This window comes from Rhamphochromis sp. 'chilingali' (genome assembly GCF_963969265.1).
Source record: "Rhamphochromis sp. 'chilingali' genome assembly, chromosome: 1".
Taxonomy (NCBI): domain Eukaryota; kingdom Metazoa; phylum Chordata; class Actinopteri; order Cichliformes; family Cichlidae; genus Rhamphochromis; species Rhamphochromis sp. 'chilingali'.
In genome coordinates this window covers 25,454,175-25,475,030 of record NC_137929.1, presented here as the reverse complement: position 1 = coordinate 25,475,030, position 20,856 = coordinate 25,454,175, and the positions used below count along the sequence as shown (strand labels likewise).

General features: G+C 40.0%; 1 protein-coding gene and 1 long non-coding RNA gene across 3 annotated transcripts; one reads left to right on the top strand and one right to left on the bottom strand.

The window, feature by feature from the left end:
• Positions 1–2,655: 2,655 nt before the first annotated feature.
• On the bottom strand, positions 2,656–8,940 carry LOC308402251 (uncharacterized protein). Of its 2 annotated transcripts, none has more exons than XR_013972719.1 (4): positions 8,917–8,940; positions 3,340–3,467; positions 3,185–3,238; positions 2,656–3,068 (listed from the first exon to the last, which is right to left on the bottom strand). XR_013972719.1 is itself a non-coding variant. In XM_080890938.1 (4 exons), the coding sequence occupies exons 1-4, from the start codon at positions 3,737–3,739 to the stop codon at positions 2,781–2,783; spliced, it is 513 nt and encodes a 170-aa protein (XP_080747064.1). In that variant the 5' UTR covers positions 3,740–3,851; the 3' UTR covers positions 2,656–2,780. The 2 variants fall into 2 exon arrangements, 1 of the variants encoding a protein (XP_080747064.1); XM_080890938.1 differs by lacking the exon at positions 8,917–8,940 and adding an exon at positions 3,697–3,851.
• LOC308402339 lies at positions 3,995–7,007 on the top strand. The gene is made up of 2 exons (XR_013972736.1): positions 3,995–5,419; positions 5,740–7,007. It is a non-coding gene; the product is annotated as an uncharacterized lncRNA (long non-coding RNA).
• Positions 8,941–20,856: the final 11,916 nt, after the last annotated feature.

Genomic DNA, 20,856 nt, shown 5'->3' with positions numbered 1-20,856 from the left:
TTTCCTCCGTGGCGTGAGCGATAAGCAGAGTTTGTCCTTTCCTTATAAGACTCCTAATTATTCAAAGTAACACTCAGGTATGCCGTTCAGCGGGGTTAGTTACGATATCGGGAGCAGCTAGGAGAACAAAGTGATACAGAAACTGTTCAGATTGCTTTCCCAGAATCAACTCAAAGGTTTATTTGATACACAGCAGTTTATATAGAGAAAAAAAAGGTTCGTGTGTCAGCTTTCCCAGTTCAAACCGGTACAGACTAAATAAGGAAACGTCTTCCTGCCTTCTGAGCAAAGTATCCCTTGTGTAGTTTATCAGTTCAGCTATAATTTATGATCATCCCAGCAAAATACACTCCTAGACATAAAATACAGAGTTCTTTCATTAGTGAATTCTGAGACAAACCACCTAGCCTTTAACGAGCCTTTTTCTAAGAGATAAGGAAGGGAGGATGGGAGTAAGGAAGTGGTCTCATCTCTGTGGTGTTTTCGACCTTGGGGTACCAGCTTGTGAGTCCTACACATTAATTCTTGGGTCACAGAGAAAGAGAAAAACAACTAGTAGATGAGCCTTATTGAGTAACAGTTTTCCTGTATAAAACAATATCCCGTAAATGCTTACCGTGGTATCAAAATATCATAACAGATGCCTCCTGGGCGAAGTTTTCCGGGCATGTCCCACCGGGACACGCTGGAGAGTCTCTCGGCTGGCCTGGGAACGCCTTGGAGTTCCCCCGATAAGCTGGAGGAGGTGGCTGGGGACAGGGAGGTCTAGGCTTCTCCGCTTGGGCTGCTGCCCCTGCGACCCGGCCCCGAATAAGCGGAGCAAAATGGATGGATGGATGGTGGGACTTCAAGAGAACTGTATATAAACGAATGCCCAAACGAACAAAGCGGCTCTGAGAGCCGGGTCTTTGAAGTGACAAAGCAGCACGTACAAACTTCAAAACATGTACAAAAGACAACAGAAGTGCTCCAGGATGCTGGGCGCAGTGTTGAGCTTTTGTTACCTAGTGGCTACACAAGCCAAGAAGTACCAACAACCGGATTTGGTGTGTGGTAGTAACAGGTAAATGAACTTTTTTTTTTTTTTTAATTATTTGAACATATATGCGTGCTTGTGTGTAAATACAAAAACAATACACATATGCTTTCAATTGTGTAATTTAAGTGATCTAGTAGCTCTGCTTTGGAAGTTCAGTTAACGCTAGAAATGTGCTTTGGAGTTTGTACGTGCTTTGTCTCTAGGGGCCACCGCATATATTTATATATAAACATATATAAAACCACTTTTTTTTTTACATTAGTAATTCCTTTTGTGCATAATTTTATGTTATTGTTAATAATAAATTAATTAAAGCAACAAAACAACCTGAAGAGGCGGTTGGGAGCCGAAAGAGCCGGCTCTCTAAAAAGAGCCAGAAATCCCATCACTACTAAGAATCACCCTGAAGATCATTAATAATAAACAACTGAAGGGACCAAAAAACATGATCTGACTACTGAGAGTGAGGTGTAAGGAAGGAGTCAATACAGGAAACTAGTAAAGGTGTAAGATGCAGCATGATGCTTATGAAAGTACATTATGGACAAACATTGAATGCGTTTCTCCAGTTACCATCATGCACCAGTAATCAGGCTTTCTTAACAAGGGTGTCTGTGCCAGTGGTTATGTGGTTAACCCAATTCAATGCAAAAATACGAATGCTGTAGCACTATACAAATAAATGAAAAAACAAAACATGTTGAATTCTCCCAATTCTTTTAATCTTTGGGCTGAAGGAAGGACAGTACTCGGTGTATAAATGCTCAATCAACAATCATTTATTTTCATACAATTCAACACTTAAGAGCATTTAGAACGTCCGGACGGGAGAGATGCCTGCAGAGGGTTCACAGCATGTCTCGAAATGGCGACGAGTTTCACAGCCGCTTCTGACGACCCCCACCTAGTCATAAAAGCTACATCTTCACACGTTTTTCTAATTCTTAGCAAGACTGGCTCCTGACCTTGGCTCCCTGTCTTTCTGCTCTAAGGAAGGTGGGGGTGTGGAATGTGGTTTATCTCTTCTGCCCTAGACACAGAGTCTCCTGCTCACAACCTTCTTTTTATGATTCAACAATAAAGCATGTCAAGAAAACAGTGTAAGACATTCACAGCCGATCAAGGATACAGAGTGATGCACACTTTATCTAATGAACTACAAAATGATTATGTTCTTTTAACCCAAGAGTATAATGAGAACTAAACTACATACACAGCACACCATCTAAACTAGAGGATAATATATGTCCTACAGCTGTTATCATAATTCAACTACCTTGACTACGGGCATAAAATAACATATGTTTTACTACTGGTCTCAACAAACAAAAGGTCAAACATTCGCAATACTACTACTACTAACAATAATAATAATAATAGTTATTATTATAGTATTCAATTATAAATACCATCATCAATTAAACAGCAGAAACTTTCTGGTGAGGGCATACTTGCATTTCACAAGAATGTGACCAGGTAATTAATCATTATGTTGCTGAGGAAAAGAAACAATAGTAGTAGTAGGTAAATGTCTTTAATGTATGGCAGTTTGCAGTTTATAAAATATATATATATATATATATATATATATATATATATATATATATATATATATATATATATATATATATATATATATATATATATATATATATATATATATATATATATATATATATAATGGAAACTAACCAGAGATACAACAGATTGTTAAAGAAAAATGAAATGACTGGCATGGAAGTTACAATTCATCTCGGTGTTCCTCAATGCATTTAATGCGTTTGTTCAGCTCTCCCAGTTCCTTTTCAGTTTCCTCCATTTTCTCACCCAAGTTCTTATTCTTCCTGTCAATTTCAACCTTAATCACCGCCACTAAATTCTTATAGCTCTCCATAAGTGTGACTTCTTCATAAAAACCATCAGGTGAATCTTTCGTAGATCTCTTCATCACTTCGATAAACGGATCCATAAGCTTCAAGTATTCACTCAACAGTTCGGAATTGAAGTTCACCTCTTCCTCACGCTGAGCCTGATGGAAATTTAACAGTTTCATATTACAGGAAGGCAGTTTACTATGTTGTAACGTTATATTTGGTCATATATATCCATGAGTTTCTTATTGCAGTTCTCTGAACATGCACTGACCTTCAGTTTGTCCAGATGTTGTTTCATGTTCTGATAGTTTTCTTTGAATTGTGTCTGAAATCAATCATATACAAGTGGTTACACTAAAAAATACAACAGCAACTTTGTTTGTGGTGACTCGCAAAATTACTGAAGGTTAAGAAAAAACAATTTACCAGCTGGTCCTTGTCTATCCAAGCACTTGAAAGGGAAACCAGAGACAGCAGCGTGAACATGAGGAACAAGCCTTTGGTGGTGCTGCAAACAGTCACTGATGCCATCACTCTTCTGAGAAACTCTGTCTCTAAGCCAAAGACGTACAGTGTTAAGAGTTGAATTGAAGGTTTACAAACTACAGATGAACATCTTCATTATCCAGTGGAGTTATCATTTTAAATTTTAAAAAGTGCAACTTTAAAGATTTACAAAGAATCACAATTGAAAAACTCAAATTACAACTCAATCTAAAACGTTTAATTTCTTTATAAGAAAATGTGAAGTCTGTATAAACCATGTTATAGTGAGTTACTTACCTGTGATGAAGCTGATGAATGAAGAAACAAAGATACGGCTCATCACACAGTTCTTTTATACATGCTTGTGGTGACACCTCCCATTTTGCGCGTGTGTGTGTGTGTGTTGTGTGTGGGCATGCGGTTGGGTGTGCTGCAGTGTGGTCTGCGTGCAGAGCCATTAACAGTTAGCTTCCTCAGACTTTCAGTTTTGTTTCTGTCAATAGAAAATTGTACTTAGTAGTCAGTATAATCTTTTAATAATATAAGTTTTGAAGATATGCGTAGCCTATTTTAGAGTTTAGAAATGTGTTAGAATGTAGAATTATTGTAGAGACACTGACACTGTCCTCGATGTAATAAAGACCTGAGTATGTCAGGAATTTAGGAGTAGATTTCTAGGAGACCCTCCCCCAGTTTGAACTGTGAAAGTGAGACAGAGGTTAATGTTGCGTGGGAATTCCTCAGGGCATGCCTGGGTGGGAGTCTCAAAGTTTGTAACTAAAATAACTTTGGTTTGGAAGGGAGATGGACTTTTATGACCTTCGGGAAGGCACGTACATAGAGATATACGCACATAGTGCTTTAACTGTTACGCACGCACATCCACACGCACACTCACACATACACACAGGTACGCGCATACACTCACTCATGTGCTCGTGCACATAGACACAGACACAGAGTTTGCAGCACACCGTGGGGGTTTTATGATGGGGTCGCTCCTACAAAACTGTGTTTCACAGACAAAGGAGTGAAGATTTTTCAGAGGGACAGCAGACTGTTGTTTTAATTCACTGTGACCCGTTATCAAGCAGGGAAGGAGCAGTGCCTGCTAGATAAGAGCTTAACAAGCAGTTTCACTTCGTACCAGGTAGAGGAGCCTCTCCTGGCACACACACACACACACACACACACACACACACACACACACACACACACACTCCAATGTAATAAACGAACGCACCTACTGTTGTATATAAATAAAGACCAAGGGGGACACACGAAGGCTGTCTTAGGCTTGTCATCCTTGGCTACCTGTACCTGATAGTAACTGGACTTAAGGTCCATGACCGAAAACAATTTAGCTTCACTGACAGCTGTAAATGTCTCCTCAATATTCGGCAGGGCATATGCATCTCGCATAGTTCTTAGATTTAATTTACAGTAATCTATGCATAGCCTTTTTGAGCCATTCTTCTTCCTTACCAATACAATTGATGAGGCAAAAAGACTTTGACTCTTGAACGATACCTGCATCAAGTAGTTCTCTTAGATGTTGTTTTACAGCCTCCCTGTCAGTTGGTTGTATGGGCCTTAGCCACTCTTTGAAGTGCTTTTCATTGTTCAATTTGATTTGGTGTTCTACAGCTGTGGTGTGGCCATGTGATATGTCATCGAGAACAAAAATTTCGGGGATGGATCTCATCTTTTCCAGAATACGGTCTGGGATGGGAGAATCATCAAGATTGGATGCGTGGTTGTCGCTGTTTGGTTCATTTCCAGCCGCACAAGCTGGAGCAACTGTTGGGAACTGGATTCCCTCCCCGGTCCTTTGATTCTGACCTGGTACAAGAAAAACGACTCAAGACAGAACGCTTATTCCATCAATTCTTGATACACCGTGTACGCGGGAGATGTGCATAGCACGAAAGCCATCTGCAGATCAGAAGGGCAGTCCCTGGATCTGCTACATTTATACTGCTTTCAGACTTCCTCAGTCAGCATCTGCCTATCCTATGTGGTTAGTACTTTGTGTTGTTTGCCCCATTATTCATGCACAGTTTCAATCAGAACACCTCCCTATACGGTTATCTGTCTCAACTTTATTTTCTATTTCCCTGCACATGCCCTCACTTACTATCTGTGTGGGTGACCTTTACATGAACTCTCCATGCACCTTAAGCTTCACTGTCTAGTTCTGCTTTGCAATCTACGCTGGGTTATATCTTTGTCTATACTTATTCAGATGTGTTAGATGTGTTAGACAGCCGTTAGTGCTGTTTGTTCTGTACCATTTCCTTTAAATGCTATTTTCTCTGTCTGACTATTTTTCTCCTGCAGCTACACAGAAGCCTGCCCTTACAAGAAGGCCTGACCTTAAGATGACACTCTCATACTCTAATGCAGCAAAATATTGCTGTTAATCTATATAATGCAGCAAGCTAATACATCACATTCGTCTTTGGCTCTCAGCGAAGGCGGTCGCACTTTTTCTCCTCTCCTCCTCTCCCTTAGCTTCCCTGCTTAGCCTCTTATGTCCTTGTCTAGTCTCGTGGTTTTTTTTGTATTACTTTTCCCTGGAACACTCTCTCACAGTCTGTTCTCTACAACCTAAAAGAGGAATTATGGATTTGGATTTGATCAACTGGTCTCTGAATGCAATTGACACCCCTTCTCAACGAGAAGTCTGGGCTGCTGATCGGAGCTGGCTTGGCCCTGACTTATCGAAGAATTAAGGAAGCAGAACCGGCTGTTCAACAACATCACGGAACGTAAGTTTGGATAACATCATAGAAAGCTCACGGCTCTCCAACGGGAGATTGAGAGACCAGTGTTGGACTGTTAGAACAGCTTTGAAATTCATATGAGTTGTTTGCACTAAAGTAAAAACTATCATCACTTCATGCGGAGACCCTTTCGGCGCCAGCTGCGGCCTCAAGGCTGGAGCTGAACAAAACACCCTGATAGCGACTGTATTTAGACTGTTCCCCCCATTCCATGCAAGGCCACCTGGGTTGGCTGGAAGACTGTTTACTTAGCCTGGTGGGGCGAAGGACACTGTCTCAGCTGAACTCTGGACACACACACACACACACACACACACACACACACACACACACACACACACACACACACACACACACACACACACACACACACACACACACACACACTGATATGCACACACTGATTCCCCCCCCCCTCCCTTTCCAAACGCCTTCCATGCTTGTGCCCTACCGGGGAAGATGGCAGTCAACTGGACCAGCACAGATGCTGAAGGAACGGATGCGCTGTCTACACCGGCTCTCTCTTACCCTTTACCCGCCCCTGTTGCTTGTCTTGTGTTTCTATGGTGTATTGATAGTCATGTGCTTTTTGTGCTGAGGTGTTTTTTCTGTTATCAAACTGTTCTCCCACTAGGAGCTCAGTCTGAGTGGAGTTTTTTTGTTGTTTTTTTCCTATCAGCCTACCTTTCTGACATGTCTCCCCAATGTGATGTTTGTGTAAAGTTGGTCAGAAGGTTCCTTTGTAAGTGCGCATGCGCCATTAGCGTGCTGCCTGCTGTAACCCTAATTTCCTTCGGGATGAATAAAATATTCTGATTCTGATTCAAGCTATATAAGAATTCCACAAAACAATGCTGCTTTGACTGCAACGTAACAGCATGGTCACTAACATTGTGTACAATGACAGGTACTTGCTGGCAGGAACGTGTAATAAAGCCAACTCGAGAAGCAATCCACCAGGTAACCTTTATTGCTCATGCGACTCAAGGACAAAACAGTGGAAATCAATGCAAACATGGCTTCTCTCGATACTTATCTTTTATCAAGATGGATGTCAGTGTAAGCTGTTTCTATCACATTTAACCTGAGACCGAGTGTCAATGGAAAATTGTACTTAGTAGTCAGTATAATCTTTTAGTGATATAAGTTCGCATATGGTAGAATACTGCATGTAGTTATTTGTATTAGGAAATATTTAACCATGTATGCTTAGAGGCATATAATCAATTGTGTAGTGACAGGATGTGTGATCTCTAGCAGGCTGCAAAAGGCTTGGTGTGCACTCCAGGAATGCACCCCCACATCCTGGGAGCATGAGAGAGGTCGTACCTTGTTTTATTGTTTTACGGTAGGATTAACGTAGCTGTGTCTGTTTTAGTTTAAGTGCTTCTTTACATATAGATGAACTGCTAGACTTCCTCACCATGTCATCTAGGGTGAACAGGGCCGTGCAGAGAGGTTTAAAGGGGCGGGTGCTCAAAGTTAAAAAGGGGCACATTGAACCATGCTGAATAACAACAACACACATTCATCAAGAATCTAATATGGGAAGGGCAGGGCTGTGTTGATCTGAGACTGTAGACATTAAAAAGTCCACAGGAGAGGTGGTAGCTGATTAAACAAGTGTCATGAGATAATAACAAAATGCAAAGATTGGTGACAGCGCTTGGAACCATAAGGCAACGAAAAACTGTGACATAAACTCGGCTCTGCCTGTGAATCACTCTTTGCTTCTCTTCTTCCTTCCATCCCATCATTTCATATATCACTCTCCACTTGCTGTCTATGTGAGAACAAGGCACAACTTGCTATTGCAATAAACTATAACCTAATTATCCACACCTAACAACTCTTGCACTTAATCTAAATGATGACAGAAAAATGTTATAGCCCTGCCTTTAGTAGCCTCACACAGCTCCTGCTGTTTCCTCCTCATGTCCTTACCAGGCTTGTCTGGACAATGTTATATCATGAGTAATATTTTTTTTAAAAATCCATCTAAATAAAACACACACATGCACGCACACACAGTGACATTTTAGACCTTCTTCAGAATACTGTATATACTGTGGGCATCATGGTGCTGATCCAGAATCCTTACATTATTATTTATTACTAGAGCTACAATAATAAAGCAATGAGGAGGGGGAAGTAATAAATATGAAATAATGTATTTATGATGATTTCATTTGTTTCACTATCCACTCTGTGCAGGGGCAAAGCTTATTACATTTTTAAACTGTAGAGATACAATCATTTTACTGCTATAAAATCCAAATTTTGTCTTATTTAAAATATAAATCTGATATAATCTGCTTCTTAATGTATGTTCTTTAAAATACAGCGCGTTTTTTAATATATTATAATTATAATAATTATTATGTGGACATGCATATTAGATCGTTTTTTAGTGAAATATAATCCCTCCGGAAAGGCAGGAAAAGCCTGGAAACTTACTTTAAAACTAAATATGTTCTGAATACTTTAAAACTAAATATGTTCCCTAAAACGGTGACAGAGCTACAGACCCATGACAGCCTTACACAGGTAGCCAGCAGCTATGACCAGCACTACTTGTGCAGTTAATAAAAGGACAGGTAATGTTTGTCGCGCTGTTGCACACACAGCACGCTCGTTCGTCAGTTGCCACAAGACAACTTACCAACGTGTACGTAATAAGCTAATACTCCTGTGTGCTACACACTACAGTGTACGCTGTACACCTACTTACTGGTTTTGTCGCATCAGTCTGTGTCTCTGAGTTAACTTGTGTTTCTCCTACAGCTCCGGACTGGAAAAAATGCGCGTGCTCTTTGTGAGCTCTTTCCCGGCTCGTAACCAGCGCGTTCTGCCGTCAAGGGCGATCATTGGTTAATAGTGATCATGTGACTGATGCAAGCCAGATCCTTTTATTTAGCAAAACTGTGATTAATAGTTAAATATTATTGTTGAGGGGCACAGACAGGACTCCGCACGCACACACACACACATAAAAAAAAAATAAAAAAATGTTTTTTTAAAAAGTTGCCTCAACAAAAGGGCACTTTGGGCACCCATCAGGAAAGGGGCGGGTGCTCAAGCCCCTCTAGCCCCCCCCTCTGCACGTGCCTGAGGGTGAACCATCTAGGGTGAGGGGGAGACTACCCTCTTCCTGACCAAGGATGTTTCCTTTTGTGCTTTTATGTTATATGACCCTTTGATCAGCAGGACACACACACACACACATACACCCACTGAAGTATAAATAAAGACCGGGGCAGTTTCTTAGCGCGAGTCTCTCAGTCTGGAGACTGCCCTTGCTAGCAAGAAGTTCTGTGTGTTTCTCTTCTCTGAGTCTTTACTGAAGAAGTGTTTTAGAATATTTTCCTTAACACCGAGCTTTGTGCAATTTGTGTGTAATGAAAAAAAGTGTTTTTTTTTATAGCTTTTTTTTCGAACCACGAAATTGTTTAAACAGGTGTCGTGCCAAGGTAGGTATCCCCGACAGAATTTGTTTCCCCTGCGTTGGGAGCACACGCTGGGCTCTCCAAATCACGGACAAACAGGACAAAGATTCTTTACTTTTTAGTTCACAAACAATTCTTATAACGACTAACAACTGAAATTTCAGGTCACTACCTGGTTTACGCCATGTTGCAAGTTTTGTGAGGTGAATTTGTGATATTTAATGTATCGGATTACAATTTTTTTTCTCCCCAATATCCGATCCAATAATTTAGGTCTGGATCGGACCGATACTGTATAGTGGATCGGTCCATCCCTAGTAGCAGCTGTCTATAAACCCGTAAAAGCACATTTGTCCCTATTAGCAACAGAATTTTACTGTTAAAGTGACATTCAGGAACAAAAAGGATTAAAACGACTAGTTGTTCTTTGCCTGAAATGTTCTCGGGAAATGTAATAAGAGTCAGAACATAGCCCAAGTATGGCACGTTTTTCCCTCCTGCTCCTTCAATTTCAAGAAGGGCATGTATTGCTCCTGGGTGTCCCACGACAAGCGCTGCCACTAGTTTAAAGCAAACAGGATTGCGGCCTGTTGTCCAGCAAAAACAGCTTGTTTCTTTTTCAATTTCTTGCATGCTTTCCCTCAGACAAGTGTGGGATTGGCGTCATTTGTACAACCCACTGCAATACAATTGTCTTCACCACACTTAAAGCAAAACCATGCCCGGAGAGTGTCAGGGTCTTTAGCAGCAGCGCTTGGGTTCCTGGTGTTAACAGCTAAAGAAATTTTGGGCTCATATTTTTCAGGTTTGGTTGAATGTCTTTGGTTTTGGACAAGCATTTGGACTTGTTTGATCAACTCAGCTATTTGACTTTCAAGCTCGGCAGTTTCATTTGGTTTTAGTTTCACAGGTTAGGGTTTGGTGCTTACAGGAGGTTCAGTACTTGGGGTGGTGCTCCTTGGCCTTGGTTTCACAGTTTCACTGTCAGTTGAAGTAGGAGTCGTAAGTGGTGCTTGTAAGGGGTGGGTGAGTTGGCTCATTACGAATAATATGTTCAACCACTACTTTCTGAATATGCGAAGCGTTGTAAATGCCCTGGTCTATATGCACTGAACTAGCAAAAGTATCAGTATGTGGCCTGAATGCACTTGTGGGCTCTACAGGTTCACTTTAATCAATATTGGGAATGTTGTCAGCTGTTGTATTAATGTTATGTTCAACAAGTGATCATGTCTCAGTGTGGGGTGTAGGGCTGGCCTGAAACTCACCTTGAAAAATGCTAAGGAAGCCACTACCCCATAGACTCAGAACTGATAACTTCCCCTAAGGCAGAAGGGTCTATCTTTAAGATAGCCTGTTCAGACTCGTACACTATAAGTGTTCTGCCTTCGGGCTGACGTGGCTCATCTGGGACCCTGGCGACTTTAGAGATTGTACCATTCACCTCGGAAAAATTTGTTATATCGTCACCAATACAGTGTCTTTCAATGCCTGTAACAAACAGGCTTTTCTGGCTGTCAGCTTGAAAGTGCTCACAGAGGTCAAGTTCCATTTTCGAAAATAAAAGTGTTGTCGTATGAGTTGGAGATAAAAACCAATCTCCTGGCTGGCTCGCCACTAGTCACCCTTTTTAACTGAGTAGTCAGAAATAATCCAATCCACAGTAATCTGTCATCTAAAGTAAAAAAAAAAAAAACCCAATCATTTAAAATCTACTCTTGTTAGGTTCAATTAGGCTCATAAGGAGACTGGCAGAGAAAACTCAGCTTAGAGGAAAAAAAGGTGAATTAAGACTATTAAAATTTGGAACATTTCATTTGCTCCATAAAACATAGACATGAACCAAAACATTTAAACCCCTCCAAACATTTAGTTCACCCGAATAATTCGACCTTCAAAATGTTCAATACTGTCCCTTTAAGTGTCCATAAATGGACCAGGTACGCTGTCCATTTCACTTAATATTTTGTATTTGGTAAGTATCAACGTTATTTGGATTGTCTTTAGTTCACGGTTGTTCCCTCTGATGAATCAATTTTTTGTTAACTGGTATATATTAACTCTGTGGCTTCACACGTTAGAGCGCTGAAACTTCTACGACAGACAGATGCAATGGAAAACAATAATAACCTGGCACTGAGCAGGGACTTCCTGTGAGCAGTGCTACGGTGCTCAAAAAAGTAACATTTAAAATAAAATAAAAATAAAATACAATTGGTAATAAAATAATCCTGGGCTACAGAAATACACGAAATGTATGGAAAGAGTTAATACAAGAAACTAGAAAAAGTGTAAATATAGATAGTGTTAAATATCAACACTTCACCGAGTTCTTTTGATTCCTCATAGGCATCCGATGAAAGACTAAACACTGCTCAGTAGAGCATTTCACATTTTTATTCTCTTACACAATACTTCTAGAAGGGAGATGCATTCTGTGTGACATGTTGCAGAGAATCTCAACATGTCACACAGTTTTATTACAGGGTGTCCCATTCTAGTCTAAACAATAGTGTTACACAAGCATTCAGTAGTCACGTTGCATAGCGTACTCATAGGTTATTATCTATTAGCTGCAACACATCTTTTCTCAGCTCCAGTGAAGCTGCAACCTTGCCCTACTTCTCCTCTGACCGTTTCCGGTTATCTCTACTTTTTGCAGCCAAGTGTGGGCGAGAGACTCCTGCAAACTTATTTCTAAGAGAGTGACACGCTGTAAGAGCCTTTATTATTCAGGGCCGTGTCCACTTAATTACTACACTAAATAACTTTATAATAATAATGGATTGCATTTATTTACCTCTTTTTGAGACCCTCAAAGCGCTTTACAATTCCACTATTCATTCACACACTGGTGGAGGTAAGCTACAGTTGTAGCCACAGCTGCCCTGGGGCATGGCCGCAAGCGAGGCTGCCATATCGCGCCATCAGCCCCTCTGGCCATCACCAGTAGGCGGTAGGTGAAGTGTGTTGCCCAAGGCACTTCACCAACCGCCTACTGGTAACCTTCCGGTTACAAGATGAGCTTCCCAACCCCCTGAACCACAGTCGCCCACACTTATTATAACACTTATTAAGAAAAAGCAAAGCATTATTGAGGCACTTAAGCACAACAAATGCTTATGAATGTACATCATGGACAAACATTGAAAGCATTTCTCCAGTTACCTTCAAACACCAGTTATCGGGCTTTCTTAACAAAGTTGTCTGTGCCAGTGACACACAGATGTGGTTAACCCAAAATATGAATGCTGCAAATCACCATACAAATAAATGAATGAATAAATAAAAAAATGATCAAAACATTCACAATAATAATAAAAAACTTTATTAAATAATCAACTTTATGATGAGAGCATATTTGCATTTCAAAAGAATGTGAGCAGGTCATTAATCTGTCATCATGTTGCTGAAGAAAAGAAACAATAACAGTAGTAGGTAAATGTCTTTATTGTGTGGCAGTTTGCAGTTTACACAAAAATTTTTTCCAATCCTATATTTAAGTAATGGTAGTAAAAGAAGCAACTACTGGAATTGTATTCTTAAAAGTTGTCATCAACACTTATAAGCCTGTGGACAATGGTAGCTCAAATCTTTTTTTTTTTTTTTATATCAGACTGTAAAGAAGAAGGAAAGCTCTAAAAAAAGTTGAACTGAAGTTTTTTTTTTTTTCTTCCAACTTTGTTTTATTGATTTCAACAATGACATACAAAGTTAGCAACAGCTAAGTCAATCTTGATTTCAGAACAGTGGTATGTCCATTATACCCTCCAACCCCCCAACCCCAATTCTCCCCCTACCAGGTCCACACTAGACAAAACACCGCAGAGAACCAGTCTCTGCCCACACACACAAAAAAAAACAAAAAAACAAAAAACATCTCAGGACCCATACACATAACAAGCATAACCCCCAAAAAACAACAACAACAACCACACCCCCCCCCCCCCCCCCCCGCCCCGCAACCAAACAAACAAACAAAAACAAACAAAGCAAAAACAGAGAAAACAAAAGCAGAGAAAGGACCAAACAAAACAAAAGGAAAAACAAATAGATAAGGTATAAATAAGATTCAAAAAAAGACAAAACAAACAAAAAAAAACCAAAAAAAAAAAAACCCATTATAATGTAGCTTCGCTCAGTTCACTTCAGACTCAGGAAGTAAAGTAATGGTGTCCACCAGCAAGAGAAATGATTTCCAGATTTTGTTAAATTCCCTAATAGAACCTTTTAGAGAGAATCTAAGTTTTTCCAACTTTAAGTTAAAGAGTACATCTCTCACCCAATGATCATGAGTTGGGGGGTGGGGAAGCTTCCACTTCAACAGAATAAGCCTCCGGGCCAGTAAAGTGGTAAAGGCTAGGGCCTGTTTGAGGGGACCAGATAAGTTCAAGTCGGGAGGAATGCCAAAAATTGCGGAGAGTGGGTTAGGAAGGACAGTCTGGCCATATGCTTGGCTAAGTGTGTCGAATATATTCCTCCAAAATGCACTCAGTTTCGAACATGACCAAAACATGTGGACATGGTTGGCAAGCGATAGTCCGCATCTGCTACAGGCATCACTGATGGTTGGATAGATTTTAGATAATTTTGCGTTTGTATAGTGTACTTTATAGACCACCTTGCACTGAATCAAAGCATGACGAGCACAAATTGAGGACGAGTGAATCAATTTCAAAGCACAATCCCACTGCTGTTCTGGCAGGGTTGTCTGAAGCTCTTCCTCCCATCTCAGCTTAATATGAGAAATGGATTTGGGGACCAAAGCATCTAGTATTTTATACAAGGCTGATATCAGTCTGTTTTGATGAGGGTTCGTCTGCAAGATGATATCCAGATTTGTTTCTGGAGGCCGATTGGGAAAGTGAGGGAACTGTGTTTTTACAAAACTTCTAGCCTGAAGATAACGAAAAAAGTTGGAATTAGGCAGGTTGTATTTAGACGATAGGTCAGCAAAAGATAGAAAGGTGTCCTGACTGTACAAGTCCTTAACAGTCCTAAGTCCGTTATCTTTCCAACTGCTAAAGGCCGCATCAGTGTTTGAAGGTGCAAAATTACAATTTTTTGATAAAGGCGTTAGCAAAGACGGTCCAAGTAGCCCGAAGTATTTTCTGAACTGTCGCCAAATAGTTACCATTTCCTTAGCTATTGGATTATCCCCAACAAGGGTTGGAGAAAAAGGGAGTGGTGAGCTGAGTATTGATGATAATGAGTAACAGCTAGATGCAGTTTCCATTTGTACCCAGGCTGGTGCAGTGGGGTCGTTATGAACCCATTGTAAAAGTTTTTGTATGTTAGCTGCCCAATAGTAGTGTCTAAAATTGGGCAGACCAAGACCACCGTCACTTTTAGAGGACTGAAGAATAGACTTGCGAATTCTAGCTTGTTTCCCTCCCCATATGAAATGTGACAGAATCTTTTCTAACTTGTCAAAAAATGCCTTGGTAAGAAGAATTGGGATATGTTGAAAAAGATACAAGAATTTTGGGAGGACACTCATCTTTATCAGGTTAACTCTCCCTGCCACTGACAATGGTAGAGAAGTCCAATGGTCACAATCTTTTCCAACATTTTCTAGTAGGGATAGAAAATTCTCCCTCATCATTTTAGCCCTCTCCTGTACTCACTCTACACCTACGACTGCACAGCCACTAACAACTCCAACATCATTGTGAAGTTTGCGGACGACACAACAGTGGTGGGTCTTATCACCAACAGTGATGAGACAGCTTACAGGGAGGAGGTCAGCGCCCTGACCCACTGGTGTCAAGACAACCATCTCACCCTCAACGTCGCAAAGACAAAGAAGTTGATAGTGGACTTCCGGAGGTGCAGAGAAGTACACACCCCCATCACCATCAGCGGCGCTGCTGTGGAGAGAGTGAGCAGCTTCCGGTTCCTTGGCGTACACCTGGCTGAGGATCTTACGTGGTCAGTACACACAAACAAAACAGTGAAGAAGGCGCAGCAGCGCCTCTTCTTTCTCAGGAGACTGAAAAGATTCGGCATGAGCCCCCGCATCCTCAGGACCTTCTATCACTGTGCCATTGAGAGCATCCTCACTGGATGCATCACCACCTGGTATGGCAACAGCACCGCCTACAACTGCAAAGCTCTCCAGCGAGTAGTGCGGTGCTCTGAACGAATAATTGGAGGTGAGCTTCCCTCCCTCCAAGACATCTACAGGAAGCGCTGCCTGAGGAAAGCGGGGAGGATCATCAAGGACTCCAGTCACCCCAGCCATAAACTGTTCAGACTGCTTCCATCAGGAAGGAGGTTCTGCAGCATCCGGTCCCGTACCAGCAGACTGAGAGACAGCTTCTTCCACCAGGCCATCAGACTGCTGAACACGTCATAGACACCTCAGCTTCACTACTGGAACTTCAACATTATGCACTCCATACTGTACAGTAACGCCACTGTTTTGCACATATTCAACTCTGTATATTTTATTTTATTTATTTTATATATTCTATTCATTGTTTACTCTATTTAATTTGTAAAATATGTGTACACACACACACACACACACACACACACACACACACACACACACACACACACACACACACACACACACACACACACACACACACATACACGTAGAAAAATATTTAGTTTACACATCCAGAAATGCATACACTATTATATATTGTACATATATTTATTAGTTTCAGATGTAGCCATTCTTGTATTTTGCTTGTTTACATTATTGTATTTTGCACAACTCTGTTGCTTGTGAAGCTCGCACACAAGAATTTCACTCACATGTGCTGTACCAATGTACCTGCACATGTGATGTGACAATAAAAGGGATTTGATTTGATTTGATTTGTATAGAAGAGGAAATAAAAAACCCCAAATATCTAAATCCGGTTTCTGTCCACTTAAAAGGCACTATTGAGTGGGGAAGAGCTCTGGCCAGGGAATTGAGGGGTTGCAACTCGCTTTTTTGATAATTGACCTTATATCCTGACAGTGTACCATATTGGTCCAGTATGTCAAAAAGCCCCGGGAATGAGTTTAGAGGGTCAGAAATGTACAGGAGCAAGTCATCTGAAGTTGAACTGAAGTTAAGCAAAGCTGTACTATATAACATGGAAACTAACCACAGATACAATAGATGCATTATTTAAAAAAAAAAAAAATGAAATGACTGACATGGAATTTACAACTCAGCTTGCTTTTCCTCAAGGACTTTAATATTGTTTTTCAGTTCTCCCAGTTTCATTTCACTTTCCTGTATTTTCTCACCCAACTTCATATTCTCCGTGTCAATGTTTGTCTTACTTTCTTTCATGTTATTCTTAATGTTCTCCATAAATATGTCAACTTGAGGAAACCCATCAGGTAAAACTTTTGCAGATCTCTTCATCAATGCAACTCACCTTCCATAATGCTCAAGTATTCACTCAACAGTTCAGAATTGAAGTTCACTCGTTCCTAAGCCTCAGCCTGATGGGATAAAATTTGTTTCATATTACATGAAAGCAGTTTACTATGTCATAAAGTTATATAGGTTTATATAATCTATCATATTAGAGCAGGGCTCAAGACTAACTTTTTGCCATGATTGCACTGGTGCGCTGTCTTTGTGTGGAATCTGTTTTCCTGCTCTCATTTACTGTTTGGTGGTGGTTGAAATAGTTTTGTGAATAACCTGAGATTCTGGCGTTTCTGGCAAAATAAATTTATATTTTAAAAGTCGCATCAGGATTTAATGAATTGATATCATTTTATTCAAGCTACTCACCTCTCTTTATCCACCTGCACTTTCAAATGTACACACGAAGGATTACAGAAATATCTGGACCGCGGCCAATCAGATGTCCCGCCCCTGACTATCTCTGATTGGTTTAGACCACAATAGGGGCATAATGTGTGTCTGTTGTTGACCACACGGAGACTTTCAGAGTTGCAGAGACTCGCACTCTAGAGCCCTGCAGAGTGTTAATAACTGAATTGAAGGTTTAAAAAAATGCAGCTGAATGTTTTCATTATCCAGTGGAGTTATCATTTTAAATTTTAAAAAGTGCAACTTTAAAGATTCACAAAGAATCCCAGTTGAAACAACTCAATTTGAAACGTTTTAATTTTTATATAAGAAAATGTGAAGTCTTTGTATAAACCATTCAATAGTGATTTATTTACCTGTGATGTCAAAAGATGCTGATGAATCAATAAATGAAGATATGGCACATCACAAAGTTCTTTTATACACGCTTGTGGTTACACCTCGGTTTTTTGCACAGCACTTTGTGGGGGTGTGTGTGTGTATATGTGTGTATGCGTGCGGTTGAGTGTGCTGCAGTGTGGTCTACGTGCAGAGACATTAGCACTTAGCTTCCTCAGACTTTCATTTTTGTTTCACAGATATTTGCTTGTTTCACATAAAAATGCCAAGATGACAACCAGAGAAAAAAAAATAAATGCACTATTTAAATATTTCAAATGTGCACAAACAATTCTGTTCACCCTTTACATAATATGTAAATAGGTTTGCATGACTGCTGGGAATGATGCATAAAAGAAAAAGTTGATGAATGTGTAATGCATGAGATGCAGAAATTTTCAGAAACCCTTTTCTGTTTATTAAAAAAAATTGAAGTTTGTCCATACTTTATAAAGTAAAAAAGCCTGACATTGACAGTGTAAAAAGTGGGTTAACGGGTATTACACATACTGTGCATGGCATTCTTTCATTTCATGAGTGCAAACAATGCATGTTGGTTCTGGTGGCCGGCCGCGTGGCTAATGGCGGTGGCGCAGCAGTCATGAACGTGAGCCGAGGCTCACAGAAGGCTTGGCAAGCATCCGGTGTGCAACACCCCACCACACGCTGGCCTCTGGTGGACAAAAGCCAGGATTAAAAAGGAGAAAACCCAGCTTCTGTTGATGTCCACGAGTTCTAGACTTCAGGCTGTCAATACCAGCAAAGGATTTTTCAGTTTTAATTTGTCCAATTACTTTTGAGCACCTGAAATTAAGTCAAATTAATTGGGTGTTTGTGTTAAAAAGTGCTTTTATTCCTCACAATTGTTTTTTGTTCAACCCAATTAAAGCTGAAAGTCTGCACTTCAACTGCATCTGAGTTGTTTCGCTTAAAATTCACTTTGGTAACGTGCAGAACCAAAATTTGAAAAAAGCTATGTCCAAATATTTATGGCCCCAATTGCAGTCAATAAAATCCTCCCTGAGGTTTCTCTTCAGGCATAATGATTTCAAATTACATGGTTTTATAACAACATTGAGATTCCTGTAGCTCCTGTAGATCATTGTAAATGAAAAAACAGTGCCAAAACAGCAGTCTGTCAAGTACTGCTGTGTGACAACTGAGTTGGGACCCAAATGAAGACCTCCAAAGAATTCAAAACATATGAGAACAAGATGACACATGACAACAAGAGACAACTCGACTAAGTGCAATGGGCGATTGAGACAATATATTAACATAGAAATGTGACTGTGGGGACACCTAGTGGACACAGATGAACTAAAGAAGATGTGGGGAAAGTAAAACTTAATACCAGGCACAAGAAGTGAGACAAACAGGAAGTAACAAGTAAAAAACAAGTCTGAAAACAGGAAAGAGAGCAAGGGCTCTTCATGCTCTGCTGATGATCTGGCTACTGAGAGTAAAGTGCATGAAAGGACTCAATACAGGAAACTAGTAAAGGTGTAAATAAAGATGCAGCATGATGCTTGCGAAAGTACATCATGGACAAAAATTGAAAGCGTTCCTCCAGTTACCATCAAACACCAGTTATCAGACTTTCTTAACAAAGGTGTCTGTGCCAGTGACACACAGATGGTTAAATATGAATGCTGCAAAGCACCATAACATAATGATAACAATACTACTACTACTACTAATAATAATAAGCTTTCTGGTGAGGGCATAGTTGCATTTCATAAGAATGTGAGAAAAGAAACAATAACAGTAGTAGGAAAATGTCTTTATTGTGTGACAGTTTGCAGTTTATGTGAGTTTATGTTTATGTTTTCACTTCTATATTTAAGCAACAGCAGAAAAAGAAGTAACTACTGGAAATGTATTCTTAAAAGTTGTCATCAGCACATATAAGCCTGTGCACAATGGTAGCTGATAGTGAAATCCTTTTCTTTCTTTCTTTCTTTCTTTTTTTTTTAATATCAGACAGTAAAGAAGAAGGGCAGCTCTAAAAAAAAAGTTAAACTGAAGTTAAGCAAAGCTGTACTATATGAAATGGAAACTAACCACAGATATAAAAGATGCATTGTTAGAGAAAGATCAAATGACTGACATGGGATTTACAATTCAGCTTGCTTTTCCTCGAACACTTCAATAATTCTTTTCAGTTGTCCCAGTTTCATTTCACTTTCCTCTATTTTCTCACCCAACTCCTCATTCTCCCTGTCAATGTTAGCCTTACTTTCCTTGACGAAATTCTTAATGTACTCCATAAATGTGTTAAGTAGAGGAAAGTCATCAGATTTCTTCATCAGTGCAATCAATGGGTCCATAATGCGCAAGTATTCGCTCATCAGTTCGGAACCGGAGTCCACTTCCTCACGCCCAGCCTGATGGAATCAAATTGTAGTTTCATATTACATTAAGGTAGTTTTTTTTATGTTGTAACGTTATATTTGGTCAAATATATCCACAAGTTTCTAATTGCAGTTCTCTGAACATGTACTGACCTTCACTCTGTCCATTTGTTGTTTTATCTTCTGATAGCTTTCTTTCAGTTGTTTCTGAAAATCATATACAGCATATACAAGTGGTTGAACTTCAAAACATTTAAATTACTCCAGCAACTTTGTTTGTGGTGACTCACAAAATCAAGAAAAAAACAATTTACCAGCTGGTCCTTGTCTATCAGGGAACTTGAAAAGCAAACCAGAGACAGCAGCGTGAACACAAGGAACAAGCCTTTGCTGGTGCTGCAAACAGTCACTGCCGCCATCGCTGTTCTGAGTAACTCTGTCTCTAAGTGTAAGTTGTACAGTGTTAAGAGTTGAATTGAAGGTTTACAAAACTGCAGCTGAACATCTTCATTATCCAGTGGAGTTACCATTTTAAATTTTAAAAAGTGCAACTTTAAGGATTCACAAAAAATCAAAACTGAAACAACTGAATTTGAAACATTTTTAATTTCTATATAAGAAAATGTGAAGTCTGTATAAACCAAGTTATAGTGAGTTACTTACCTGTGATGTCAAAAGAAGCCGATGAATGAAGAAAC

Excerpts from the sequence above, each read along its gene's own strand:
- LOC308402251 (XM_080890938.1), bottom strand. The coding sequence starts at position 3,739 with ATGAGCCGTATCTTTGTTTCTTCATTCATCAGCTTCATCACAG. Across the intron at positions 3,239-3,339 it reads GGATAGACAAGGACCAGCTG|ACACAATTCAAAGAAAACTA; the intron begins GTAAATTGTTTT and ends GATTGATTTCAG. Across the intron at positions 3,069-3,184 it reads AACATCTGGACAAACTGAAG|GCTCAGCGTGAGGAAGAGGT; the intron begins GTCAGTGCATGT and ends AATTTCCATCAG.